Raw genomic sequence first — 13435 nt, 5'->3', positions numbered from 1 at the left:
CCCAGAACTTTGGGAGGCCAAGGCAGGCAAATAACCTGAGGTCAGGAGTTTGAGACCAGCCTGGCCAATGTGGCAAAACCCCATCTCTACTAAAAATACAAAAATTAGCCAGTCGTGGTGGGTGGTGGGTGCCTGTAATCCCAGCTGCTTGGGAGGCTGAGGCAGGAGAATCGCTTGAACCCAGAAGGTGGAGGTTGCAGTGAGCCAAGGTTGTGCCATTGCACTCCAGCCTGTGCACGAGCGAAACCCTGTATCGAAAACAAAACAAAAAAAGATTTACCATAAATGGAGTACAACATGAGACTAACAAAAATAACAAAGAAATCATCCAGTATGTATTCTGTATGTAAAAAAAAAAAATCACAAGATGAATACAGACCGTCTTGGTGCATTTTATACACTAGACACATATTGATATTTTTAATGCTTAAAATATATTAGGTTTCATACTTGCTTCCAATCTGAGGAGAGTGTATCTGAGCTCTTTTTTTAGATTTGAAAACCGCCTTTTAGATTAGAACACCGCTTTTTTTTTTGTTGTTGTTACGCAGTAACAGACCATTGCCCACCTGAAGGTGAGTCACCTTTATTTTTACCTCCTTAGTAGAACCAGCAGGAGCTGCAACTGCTGTTGCTTGAGCCAAGGCCATAGTCAGCATAGAAAGGTTCTGCTAAGAGACTGTGTTAAAGGAAATAAATTTGGTGACTTAGTTTTGTTTTATAAGCTAGCTGTGGCCCAGTCCTTCTACAGGGTAGGCACGCAGGTTTATTGCAGCTCTACAGGGCCATGGCCTTAGACAAACAAAGAAGGTGTGGGAATACCCGGGAGCTTTCCATTCAAAATGGATTCTTCTTCTTTCAGTGCCTGTAACTGAAGCACCAGCTTTCTTTTAAAAAAAAAAAAAAAGGGGGGGGAGAAAAGAAAAGTCAGTCTGAAGTTTTCGTGACACTCAGCCAGACTCCACATTAGATAAAGTAATCATGGAAATGCAGCTTTATTTTTGTACCAAGTTGTGCTTAGAAAGCTGATTGCTAAACCAGGAAGCTTGGCTTTCAGAATTTTACTGTAATCCAGGGTGGAAAAAAAGTATCACCCAGATGGCATTTGTGGGAGATTACTGACTGGTAATCCCTCCTTGTCCTAGAAGATTAAGTCTGCCCTGGTGTAGTCATGGTCAGCTGATTTTTTTTTTTTTTTTAAGTAAATTGTAGTTTCTTGTTGTAAGTCAGCCCGTGTCCAATGTTTGCCTGAACTGTTTGTACATCTGGGCCATATTGCAGAACCCTGCCCTTCTTTGTTGACTGAGGAAAGTTTGCTCCCTGCCCAGGTTTTTCATTGTTGATCAAAATTAACACCAGGTGGTGAACAGAGCCGTTCCTAAGATTGCTCAGGATAAATCATTTATTAAATAGGTCTGCTTCAGGAGGGGTGTGAAGGCTCCCAGAAGGAAATGCTGGCGCCTGGGCGCGGAAGCCAGGGCCTCTAACTCCTGGGGTTGATTTCTTCAGTGAAGTTGCACCCTACAAAGAGAATATGGCCAAAGCAGCACTCAACTGAAGGATGGTATCAGGCGATTAGAAAGCAATGCGTTCTGCGTTTGTCTGGAATGGATTGTAGAGAGATGGACTTATGTGAGGACTACCAGTCCCCGTTTGATTTTGAAGCAGGAGTCAACAAAAGCTATCTCTACTTGTCTCCTAGTGGAAATTCATCTCCACCCGAATCACCTACTCTTCAGAAATTTGGTAACTACTAATTTTGTAAAGCTAAGTTTGCTTGGAATAAAACCTAGACATAACTTGGGGTTTGCCTGGCTTTAAAATTATTAGTGTAAAGATGTACCAGGGTGGTGTTGGATTGTAACTAGCTAATAAGCTATTCTAGATTCAAATATTAAATCTCATTAAATATTTAGAGTATGTTTATACTTAGAAGTTAGATTTTAAAGTTAGTACTATTTATACAATCAGTAGACCTCTCCATTGATAGATATTCCAAGCTTACTTTGAGTTTGTTGAGCTCGTAAAAAAAAAAAAAGGAGGAATCTGGAGTCCTTGGTTTCTAGTTGCTTAGGTAATTTACGACAACTTTCTTAATTTTTCTCTTTAGTTAAATGATGGTTAAGCACTGACTCAGTTCAAGTCTTGCTGATGACTGTCCTGGGTTTTGTTATGGAATATTGAGAGCAACTTACAGAAATTGCTAGGCAAGATATATATATATATATTTTTTTTTAAAGAAAAACTTGAAATTGCCATACCTTTAGAAGCAGTTATTCCTTCATACCTGCCAGTATGAGATTGCTTTGAAGGCCAGCAGCACCATCAGGGAGGCTATTCCTTTATCGGCACAAGGCAGCAAAAAGCTGGAGGCAGCTTAGCCATCCTCCCGGCCGGGTCCCTCGTATCATAGCCAATGCTGGGAACTGGTTAAATGACCCCTGTAATTTGCCAGATAATCAGGTTTTTCCAGAAGAAGTTAATTTTTTCCTTATTAATGAAGAACAGGTCACATTTTGTTCATTTTAAGCTGAAAAAATGGGTAACTTAGAAAAAAACATGGTAAAGGTGACAGCATGAAACTTAGTTTTAAGTATTTTAGGTTTGTGTATTTGCTGACAGTAGGGAATGTGTGAAGCAACATTCCTCTCTTGGTTGCAATTGGTAGCTATCTTCCCCCAAAATCGCTGGGATTTCCAGGAACGGGAAAATGTTGAGTATAACGAAGAAGGGGTAGAACTGGTCTGTAGAAGTTGGGGGCAGGAGGCAGCAGCTTGATGTCTGCTGGGGGATTCTGATTGCCAGGAAACTTTCTCCAGTGCTGACCTTAGCTTGCCCAAGTGGCCCCCCTCAGACCTCTGTAATAAAGGGGCCTGGGCTCCCGCTTTGCCCAGCCCCCTTCTAACTTATAAATCTCATGTATAAGTTAATAGGGGGCCACACAGAATGGGGAAGTTAGAGCTCGATAATGGACCAAAGCTCAAGTGACTTGCGGGGAAGGGAGGGAACCTTTGAGAAGCTGGGGCTGTGGTTTTGTGACTTCAGGTGGGCCTTGATCGGTGTGCAAGCAGCCAGATTCCCAGGAAGATTGACACTGCTTGCTTCTTTTAGTTCCCTTCTACCCTTCTTGTCTCTTTGGTTCACCTCCTTTCATTTTCCAAGTTACAGTCATGACTGCCTTGGGATGTTTTCTGTTAAAACCAGGGCAGTTGTAGGGTTGGGTGTGCCTCTAGGCAAATTCTGAAGGATTATCTTTGCAATTCCTGTTAGCTGTTCGAAGGAGCATGGGGTTGTGAGATTTAAAAAGTTATTAAAAAGCAAATGAATAACAATAATGAAAAACAAACTCATGTAACTAGGTTTAGTAGTTTGCATTAATTGAAAGAAAAGAGGGTGAACAAGCATTAAAACAAGCAGAAACTACCCTCAGCAGTCATCTGTAAGAACACAGTGATTCTAAAATGTCCAAATAAAAGTGGGGGCCTGGAAGAGGGATTACTCTTCTGTGTGCCCATGACCCCTCAAGGCATAAGAAGCCTGCACACCTGTCTGAACATCAAACATGGTTGGTCGATGGAATGAATAATATGCCCTCCGTGTGTTTGCAGTCTTTGTATTTCTATGTAGAAGCTCTTAGGATCGATACATTATGAACCCATTAAAAGTTCTTGTGGTTTTTGGCCACTATGTATTTTCTTAATCGCCAGACAAGTAATACAGACAAGAAGGACTGATATAAAGAGGGATCCTACTCAGAGAGGTTGGGAATACTGATCTGAAAAGACTGTGTTCTCTGATATTTATCCAAAATGCCATCATGGGGCAAATGGGAAAGTAATGAGATTTTATCTATCGGCAGGATGTTCCTAAGAAGTCATTAAAGTGGTGATTAGGATGAGGACAGTGGCTGGAACAAAATGAGGCCTTTTATTAGGGAGTTTTAAACTCCTTTGACGCAACCAACCCATATTCAGAAATGCCTTATACCTCCTTACCCGCAATCCTCATAAATATAAGAATCTATCAATAACTGAAGCAAAATGTTATGAACCAGAACTTCTCTTTACTATGTGTGATGTACTCTGACATTTTGTACTATTGTATGCCATTTCTTCTTTTTAAAGTGTTCATCTGGTTCTGCTACTGGATTTTACAACCCATAGTGTGAAAACACCGATTTATAATAGTTACAGAATCTGAAACAGAACCTCTGTTCATCTTTTTTGTTCACTGCTGTTTCCCCAAGCACCAAGAATAGTACTTGACATTATGGCTCAAAAACTGTTTGTGGAATGCATGAATGAATGAATGAATGACACTGGTGAGCAGTAGTTCACACTCCAGTTCATTTTACCAGATGTGAAGATTGAGGCTGAGAGGCGTATGTGATGTTCTCAAATCACAAAGTTTACTTAGGCTAAGATACGACTAGCACTCATCTCTTAATTCTTAAGCTAGTGGTTTGGTTTTTTTGTTTTGTTTTTTTAGACCACAACGTCTCAGCCTCTCTAGTAATGGATATTATAGAACAGATTAACCATATAATATAGGCTTAAATTCTCCTTTGGTCAAGCGTTTTACTGTGGGAGTAATTTGTTAATACTTTATACGCCACTGGGATCTCAACATTCTATTCCATCTTTGGGCTGAACATTATCAGGACCAGGGTCTCACAGCTGGGGTCTTTTGTTGCATTATCTCTTCTATTCTGTCAACACCCATAAGGATAATATCCCAAAGGTCCTTCACATAGCATCTATCTTCCTCTTAAGAATTTTTTTTTTTGAGATGGAGTCTTGCTCTGTTACCCAGGCTGAAGTGTAGTGGCGCAGCCTCGGCTCACTGCAACTTCTGCTTCCTGGGTTCAAGCGCTTCTTCTGCCTCAGACTCCCAAATAGCTGGGACTATAGGTGCGCGTCACCACGCCTGCTAATTTTTGTGTTTTTAGTAGAGATGGGGTTTCACCATATTGGCGAGGCTGGTCTTGAACTCCTGACCTCGTGATCTGCCCGCCTCGGCCTCCCAAAGTGCTGGGATTACAGATGTGAGCCACCAGGCTGGGCCAGAATTTTCTTTTTTTTTAAAAAAACTTTTGACTGGGTGCAGTGGCTCATGCCTGTAATCCCAGCATTTTGGGAGGCCGAGGCGGGCAGATCACTTGAGCTCAGGAGTTTGTGACCAGCCTGGGCATCATGGTGAAACCTCATCTGTACCAAAAATAAAAGAATTAGCCGGTCATGGTGGCACACGTCTGTGGTCCCAGCTACTTGGGAGATTGAGGTAGGAGGATCACTTGAGCCCAGGAGGGGACTGCAGTGAGCTGAGATCACACCACTGTACTCCAGCCTGGGCAACAGAATGAGACTCCATCTCAAAACACAAACAAGCAAACAAAAAAACTATTTTATTTTAGATTCAGGAGTGCATGTACAGGCTTTTTATATAGGTAAACATGTGTCATAGGGGTTTGATGTTCTTTTTTATGGCTGCATAGTATTCCATGGCATATACTTACCACATTTTCTTTATCCAGTCTATCATTGATGGGCATTTAGGTTGATTCTGTGCTTTGCTATTGTGAATGGTGCTGCAGTGAACTAACGCATACATATGTCTCTGTGATAAATGGTTTATATTCCTTTGGGTGTATACCCAGTAATGGGATTCCTGGGGAGAATTTTCTAATGTACAGGAAGATGCAGCCTTGGCTTATGGCACCTTTGGTTATTTCTAGTGACTTAAGGAAATATGAGGAATGGAAACATCTGACATTTTAGTTTAATGCGATCATATTTGAAACTCTAGAAAGACTGAAAAATCAAACTGAAATTCCTTAGCTCGTAGTTCTTCTTTTCATTCTGTTTTACCCTTTTTGATTTTCACTCTGTGTTATTCTCACTTCTTTTTAGAAAAGTGGTTACCACTTCTTAAAAGTTTTTTATGATTGCATAGGTCTTAAATAGCAAACGTGACTATGGTTTACAAAATAAAAACTGGAGCCAAATTGAAGAGATGTAGAATTTCCTTATTCCTAGAGAGGAAATTTAAGGATGGAAGAGACTTCCTCTCTGGGGATTCTGAAATTTCTCCATGACTGACCTTTGTCACTCTTTTCTGGAATGTCCCCAGTTACTAGTTTTATACTTAATTTTGGGGCAGGGGAGCAGAGCAGTGGGAAGAGGAGATAGCTCTGAAGTAATTGACTGAAGATTTTTCCCTTTTTATTTTTATTTTTTTAAAAAGAAAGGGATTTAAGGGTCCATTTAGAAATACTTGGAAGGAACAAGTAAAGCGTTTGAAAATACTAATGTGTTTTACCTTGAGGATTGTTTCTTCTTTGTCCACTCTTTCTGTGAAGTGACGCTTTTGGGAGGTAACCTTCTGTCTTGTGTGGGGACGTTGACCACTGTTCAGGGTCCTGCTTTGAGAGCTGAGTCCCAGGAGCACTTTGCATCTGATGTGGTTCCCAAGCGCTCCTTTCCCTTTTTGTCTTAGTGCAGCCCCTCCCCTCCTGCTCTGTTTCCTTTCCTCTTTAATAACCCAGACATTGGCCGGGCGCGGTGGCTTACGCCTATAATCCCAGCACTTTGGGAGGCCGAGGCGGGTGGATCACAATGTCAGGAGATCGAGGCCATCCCGGCCAACATGGTGAACCCTGTCTCTACTAAAATACAAAAAATTAGTCTGGCATGGTGGCGGGCACCTGTAGTCCCAGCTACTCGGGAGGGTGAGGCAGGGGAATTGCTTGAACCCGGGAGGCGGAGATTGCAGTGAGCCAAGATCGCGCCACTGCCCTCCAGCCTGGGCAACAGAGTGCCCTCCATCTCAAAAAACAACAACAACAACAACAATAACCCAGATATTGTCCCCTTACGCTTGTGAGGAGCTTGGGTCTTCCCTTACATGGAGTGGATCAAGTTCTCAGCCTTTTTCTTCCCAGCTGCCTTGACTACAATTACCCAACTCATTTTTCCCCTAAGGTTTTACTGTTCTCATCGTGGGCACTCATGGGAAAATTCCAGCCTTGAGAATCATAAGTTGTCACGGCCTGAGCCGCTGCATCCCTCCCTTCTGAAGGCACTCAGTGGCAGACAGCAGGTACTGGCTGTTGTGTCCTCTTAGACGCTCCCTTGCCTTGAGTCAGTGGTTCTCAACCACAGTTTTGCCCCACTGTGGGCATTTGACCATGTTTGTAGATACTCTTTTGGTTGTTACAACTGGGTGTGGGTGTGGGGCTGCTACTGACATCTAGTGAGTGGGCCTGAGATGCTACACAGGAAGATGCCCATGACGCCCGTGGTGCCATGGCTGAGAAGCGCTGCCTTAACTGGATGCTTAGTCTTTTGGGTCTCCTGAAGACAAGCTCTGTGGTGTGGGAACTTGCAAATATTCTTCCCACTTCTGGGATTTTATTACATCCAGAAACAGCAAGGCACAGAGAATGGGAGCCCCAGGCACAGACTTTCATGGGAGATAAACATCTTGTGGTCTTTTTGGATGTTACCGCTAAAGATACTTTGAATTATATGTTTAAATCTCTTTTTATGCCTCTAGGTTTGAAAAGGGGGGATGCGTATTTCCTCTTTTTTGTACTTAAATAAAACAGTCATAGAGACTGAAGTTTCTTATCGCAACTCTGGTCTTAAGTTATTGGTGCTGCTTTGAAGACTTGGTAGGAAAGGCGTGCAGCTTTATTTTCCAGAGACGCTTCCAGGGCTCAAGTATATGTTAACAGATTCTTTCTTGGGTAGGCAGCATTCAGGCTAAATAGCAGATACCTTAGACTCCATTTTGGCATCTTTTTCCCTCCTAGTTGAATTTTTTCGGGGGTAGCTGACATATTCTTTCTGTGATATCATTTGTGTCCCACCTATATAACCATGGTGCATTTGACTGCACACATTTTTCCTGTGATATGAAGGTAGGTGACCTGCTCCCAAAAGTGACAATCTTTGGACAGATTATGTATGAGATGGAAGTCATATTTCTTTAGGAAAGTGACATTTCACATCTGCTTTAAATAGAAAAACCTTTCTAGGTGAAAACAGTGAAGTGAGAATGCAATATATACAATAAAAAGCTCGAGATAAAAGGAGAGAGAATGAAGGGAGATTGGGTTCTTGTCTTTCCCTCTAACTTGACTGTATACCTTCCTATAATCCATTTATTCACAGTGTTGGCAAGCATCTGCTGTGTGCTAGACACTGTGCATCAGAGTCCCTGCTGGGACTAAAGACACAGGATTGGAGCATGAAGGCCAAGTATTGCCCAGCTGCAGTCTGTGTTCTATACAATAGACTGGACCGTAGGTTCTTATTCCCAGAGCCAAGGACTGTTTTTCAGCCAAGGTCACGGGGTCCAGGGGAGATCCCCCAAGAGTAGGAGACACTTTTGACTTATTGAAGCGAGTGGGAACTGGAAATAGGGATGGGGTTTCAGGCAGAGAAAATAATATGTGCAAAGACACAAAAAAAGAGTGTGTTTTAGAGATAGCAGAGATGGTTGTACAATATTGTGAGTATAATTGACGTCACCGAATCACACACTTAAAAATGGTTAAAGATGGCCAGGCGCGGTGGCTCAAGCCTGTAATCCCAGCACTTTGGGAGGCCGAGACGGGCGGATCACGAGGTCAGGAGATCGAGACCATCCTGGCTAATACGGTGAAACCCTGTCTCTACTTAAAAATACAAAAAAAAAACTAGCCGGGCGACAAGGCGGGCGCCTGTAGTCCCAGCTACTCGGGAGGCTGAGGCAGGAGAATGGCGTAAACCCGGGAGGCGGAGCTTGCAGTGAGCTGAGATCCGGCCACTGCACTCCAGCCTGGGTGGCAGAGCAAAACTCCGTCTCAAAAAAAAAAAAAAAAATGGTTAAAGATGATAAATTTTTGTTGTATATTCTAACATAATAAAAAATTAAATGGGCCAAAAAGTATGGGAGGTACATTTAAACATTTTTTTTTTTGAGTTAATAGCTTTCTTTCTTTCCTTCTTTCTGTATTTCTGTCTTTCTGTCTTTCTCACTCTTGTTCTGTTGCCCAGGCTGGAGTGCAGTGGCGTGATCTTGGCTCACTGCAGCTTCTACCTCCTGGGTTCAAGTGATTCTTGTGCCTCAGCCTCCCTAGTAGATGGGATTACAAGCGTGTGCCACCACACCTTGCCAATTTTTGTATTTTTTAGTAGAGTCAGGGTTTCACCGTGTTGGCCAGACTGGTCTCAAACTCCTGGCCTCAAGTGATCCACCTGCCTCGACCTCCCAAAATGCAGGGATTATAGGCGTGAGCCACCATGCCTTGCCAAATTATATATATATGCGTGTATATATATATATATGTATGTGTGTGTGTGTGTGTATCACCAGGCTGGAGTGCAGTGGCACGATCTCAGCTCACTGCAACCTCTACCTCCTAAGTTGAAGAGATTCTTGTGCCTCAGCCTCACGAGTAGTTGGGACTACAGGTGTGCGCCACCACGCCCAGCTAATCTTTGTATTTTTAATAAAGACAGGGTTTCACCATGTTGGCCAGGATGGTCTTGATCTCTTGACCTTGTGATCCACCTGCCTGGGTCTCCCAAAGTGCTGGGATTACAGGCATGAGCCACTGCGCCTGGCCTACATATGTACTCTAGAAAGCTCTTTGTTGGGGTGGGTTGAGGAATATTTGCAGATGTCAGAGACTGGCAAGGAGCTTAGGGGCAGGAATCTAAGCAACACATAGTGACAGCCCAAACTAGGCAGGAGGGCAGGATTGGAGGCAGGGAGTGAAGTAGATGTCCAGAGAGTGAGATGGAGCCACAACTTCTCAGAGAGGTAGGAAGAGAAAAAGCAGGAGGGAGGAGAGGAATGGAGATTTCAGACTGAAGTTCAATGTCAGATGGCCTTGGTGTGGCCAGATGAGGGTAGTGACCCAGAACTGTCCTTAGTGGAAGGTAGGTGGAAGGGGCAGCAACAGGGTTGCAGGGGGTTGAGGAATAATGGGCAGTGAGGAAGTAAGACCTGAGAGCCAAGACTCAGGGAAGACGAGAGGAGAGAGAAGCAATTTCCAGGACAAGTTGTAGGGCTTGGAATCTGGGAGAAACAGCAAATCCTTATGTGTACCCATTGTTTGCAGGTAAGGGGCTTGGGGCTCTTTGAAGATAAATGTGATTAAAGAAGATCAACCAACTAGTAAATGGCTGAATCAGTGTTTATGCCCCTTTCCATCGGAATTACTCTCCTGGGGCTGCGGTAGCCATTCTGGGTGGCTTATCACCCAGTTCTGGAGGTTAGAAGTCTGAAATGAAGGCGTTGGCAGGGTCTTGCTCCCTCTGAAACGCGCAGGGCAATGAATCCTTCTTGACACCTCCTCACTTCTGGTGGTTGCTTGCACACCTTGGTGTTCCTTGTTCTGTTGTGATGTCACCCCAATCTCTGTGTGTTCTCTGTGCTTTGCATTGTGTATCTTCACGTAATCTCTTCCCTGAGTCTCTGTTTTCAAATTTCCTTCTTATAAGGACATGAACCATTGGATTAGCGTTCACTAATATAGTGTGACCTCATCTTAACTTGATTACATCTCCAGAGATCCTGTTTCCAAATAAAGACACATTCATTGTTGTCACGGGTTAGGAAATTGAAGACATCTTTAAAGGCAGCAGAGTTCAACTCACAACACTATCTAATTTCAAAGCTTATCTTGTCTTTTTGTATTCTTTTAAAAATCTGTCCTCAGTTTTCTCATCTTTATATAATGAAGCATTTGACTTAAACCGGGGTCCCCAACCCCCAGTTGGTGGACTGGTACCTGTCTGTGGCCTGTTAGGAACCGGTGAGTGACAGGCGAGTGAGCATTACCGCCTGGGCTCTGCCTCCTGTCAGATCAGTGGTGGCATTAGATTCTCATAGGAGCGTGAACCCTGTTGTGAACCGCATATGCAAGGGATCTAGGTTGCACACTCCTTATGAGAATCTAATGCCTGATGATCTGAGGTGGAACAGTTTCCTCCCAAAACCATCCACCTGCAACCCCCGTGGAAAAATTGTCTTCCATGAAACCAGTCCTTGGTGCAAAAAACATTGGGGACTGCTGACTTAAACGATTCAGAATTCTTTCAGATCTAAAATTGTATGACAGTGGCCAAAAAGCTTTTAATCAATAATCATAGAAAGTCTTGAAGTACTTGGTCATAATTGGAATAAAAGTCAAAGATGAAGAACTAGAGGGAAGAGAACCATTTAAGTGGGTGCTCCAAAAGGGGGGTTGGGGCTGCACCCAGGCAGAGAGAGGTGCTCCTCAAACTCCTATTTATGGCTTATGTGTAGGTTCTACATCTTTAGTAAAAACGCTTTTGCTGCTTTCCCCAGTTGAAATTTGTGGAAGTTGTGGCAAATGGGTGGTTATGCATGGGAAAGTAAAGAGAGAGTTACTCTAATTAAATCTTTAATGAATAATTCAGTTCAGATGCAATATTAGCATTGGATCTGTTCTAGGCACTGTGAGTTCTGAGACGGAAAGATAAGAAAGTGACATCAGGACTTTATAGTCTAGAACTAGAGACGTGTTCAGGACTAAGCTCTTTCCTGTTCTTGGTCACTCTGCCCTGCCTTTCCCTGCTCTGACCACACTTGCACACACACATTTCCACTTTGTCTTCTGCACATTATTCACAAAGACTCTGAAGTCTTGAAGTGTTGTATTTCATTAAATCTAAGACACCACAGATTGTAAGATGTTACTATTATTTTGTGTTTCATTAAGTATAAAATATGCTGATAGTTAAACTAAAAAAAACCTTGCTTTATCATCACTTGAATTGTTTTAAAATCTTTTTTTAAAAATTATTTTTAGTAGAGATGGGGTTTCACCATATTGTGCAGGCTGGTCTCGAACTCCTGGACTCAAGTGATCTACCTGTCTCTGCCTCCCAAAGTGCTGGGATTACAGGTGTGTGTGAGCCACCCTGCCCAGCCCCCTACAATTTTTTATTTAAATTTTTGTTGTTGTTGTTTTGAGACAGGGTCTTGCTCTTCTTGCTCTGTTGCCCAGGCTGGAGTGCAGTGGTACGATCACAGCTCATTGAACTTCAACCTCCTAGGCCCAAGCGATCCTCCTGCCGCAGCCTCCTGAGTAGCTGGGACTACAGGTGCAGACCATTATACCCGGCTAATGACTTTTGAGTTTTTGTAGATACAGGATCTCACTTTGTTGCCTAGGCTGGTCTCGAACTCCTGGGCTCAAGTGATCCTCCCACCTTGGCCTCCCAAAGTGCTAGCATTACAGGTATGAGCCACTGTGCCTGGCCAAAAATTTTACGTTTATTGAAGTTCTTTTTTAGATTTATTCAGACATTTACACTGATCATAACACTACTGTGCATATTTTCTAAAATAAAAAGGAACATTTCCTAAAATGTCTTCACACCCATAATTTAACTTATTTGAATTGCTTTTCAACTTGGAGTGATCTATATCTATTCTATTGCTTTATTTTCCTCACATAAAATGTCTGTGGTACAGCCTTTCTTAAGAGATGTCTGTAACTGGACCTGGCATTTTCTAAGCCATTTTGCAAATTTTGAGGCATGTTTGCTGGTAATAACCATGTCACAATGACTGGCTGATTAATTATACAGTGCATCTCAAAGATGTAAAATGTAGAAAGTATCTTCAGATTGATGGGATGTGTCTCTGCTTGTCTTCTCCATCCTAATCCCCAAGACACTAGAACTCTCACCTGGGAATCAGTGAGATGCGTCACCCTGCCAGTGGGCTCCAGAACCTTCCCAGGGCAGGCTACCCTCTACCTAGCTTGCTGGAAGGACTTTTCCAAAGACAAGTCTAGACTTGTCACTCCCCCACCTAAAGCTCTTTAGGGATGCCCTGGCTGGAACTGAAGACAGGCTGACAACCTGTTTGCATAGCTAGAGGAAGAGAATTAAGGCAATGGCTAAAATGTTAATAACCCAGTGGAAGAAATTATCACTCATTTTCAGTCATTTGGGTTTGATAATGTTATCTGTGACTTTCAAACCAGGGATCCCCACAAGTTCCTAGACCCTCAGGAAGAAAAAAGTTTCTATGGAGAAAGACTAGGCCCTGTTTCGTTGTCCTGCCATGATCATTGATATTTCTCTAAGAAAAGATGTTCGTGAAGGAGCTGAGTCGAGAGACAGAAAGACCCAAGTATTAATCCTGCCTCTGTAAGTCTGGGCAAATTATATAGCCTTAGAGGACTGCAGTTTCCTAGTAGAAAAAAATACTCCTCTCAGGTGGTGGTTATGGGGTGTTTTTATTTTTATAAGATAACATGTAGACTTCCCCTCACAGTGGCTGGTGTAGTAAATGTCAGTAGATATTAATTGTATTTTCCCCACCATGTTTGTCTTTTAAAAACAGCTTTCCATCAGATTCTGAGGAAAAAAAAAACATTAAAATTAATGAATAAGTTTCAGATTAT

The 13435-nt window shown here is 42.7% G+C and overlaps 1 protein-coding gene across 8 annotated transcripts in view; it reads left to right on the top strand.

The window, feature by feature from the left end:
- Positions 1-13435, top strand: part of TPD52 (tumor protein D52) — a 140773-nt gene that overhangs the window by 92764 nt on the left and 34574 nt on the right. For 4 of the 8 annotated variants that reach the window (XM_033203570.1, XM_033203566.1, XM_033203565.1 and 1 more), the window contains exon 1: positions 1239-1746. The exons of 3 other annotated variants lie outside the window; for them this stretch is intronic. In XM_033203570.1, the coding sequence (XP_033059461.1) occupies positions 1608-1746 (139 nt within the window). In that variant the 5' untranslated portion in view covers positions 1239-1607. Of the gene's footprint in view, positions 1-1238; positions 1747-4293; positions 4322-13435 lie in introns of those variants that run through there. One more of the 8 variants, XM_033203568.1, reaches the window with a different exon arrangement.

Source organism: Trachypithecus francoisi, unplaced genomic scaffold (genome assembly GCF_009764315.1).
Source record: "Trachypithecus francoisi isolate TF-2019V2 unplaced genomic scaffold, Tfra_2.0 Lachesis_group7, whole genome shotgun sequence".
Lineage (NCBI taxonomy): Eukaryota > Metazoa > Chordata > Mammalia > Primates > Cercopithecidae > Trachypithecus > Trachypithecus francoisi.
Note: the sequence above shows the minus strand (reverse complement) of the source record. Positions and strands in the feature narration are given on the sequence as shown.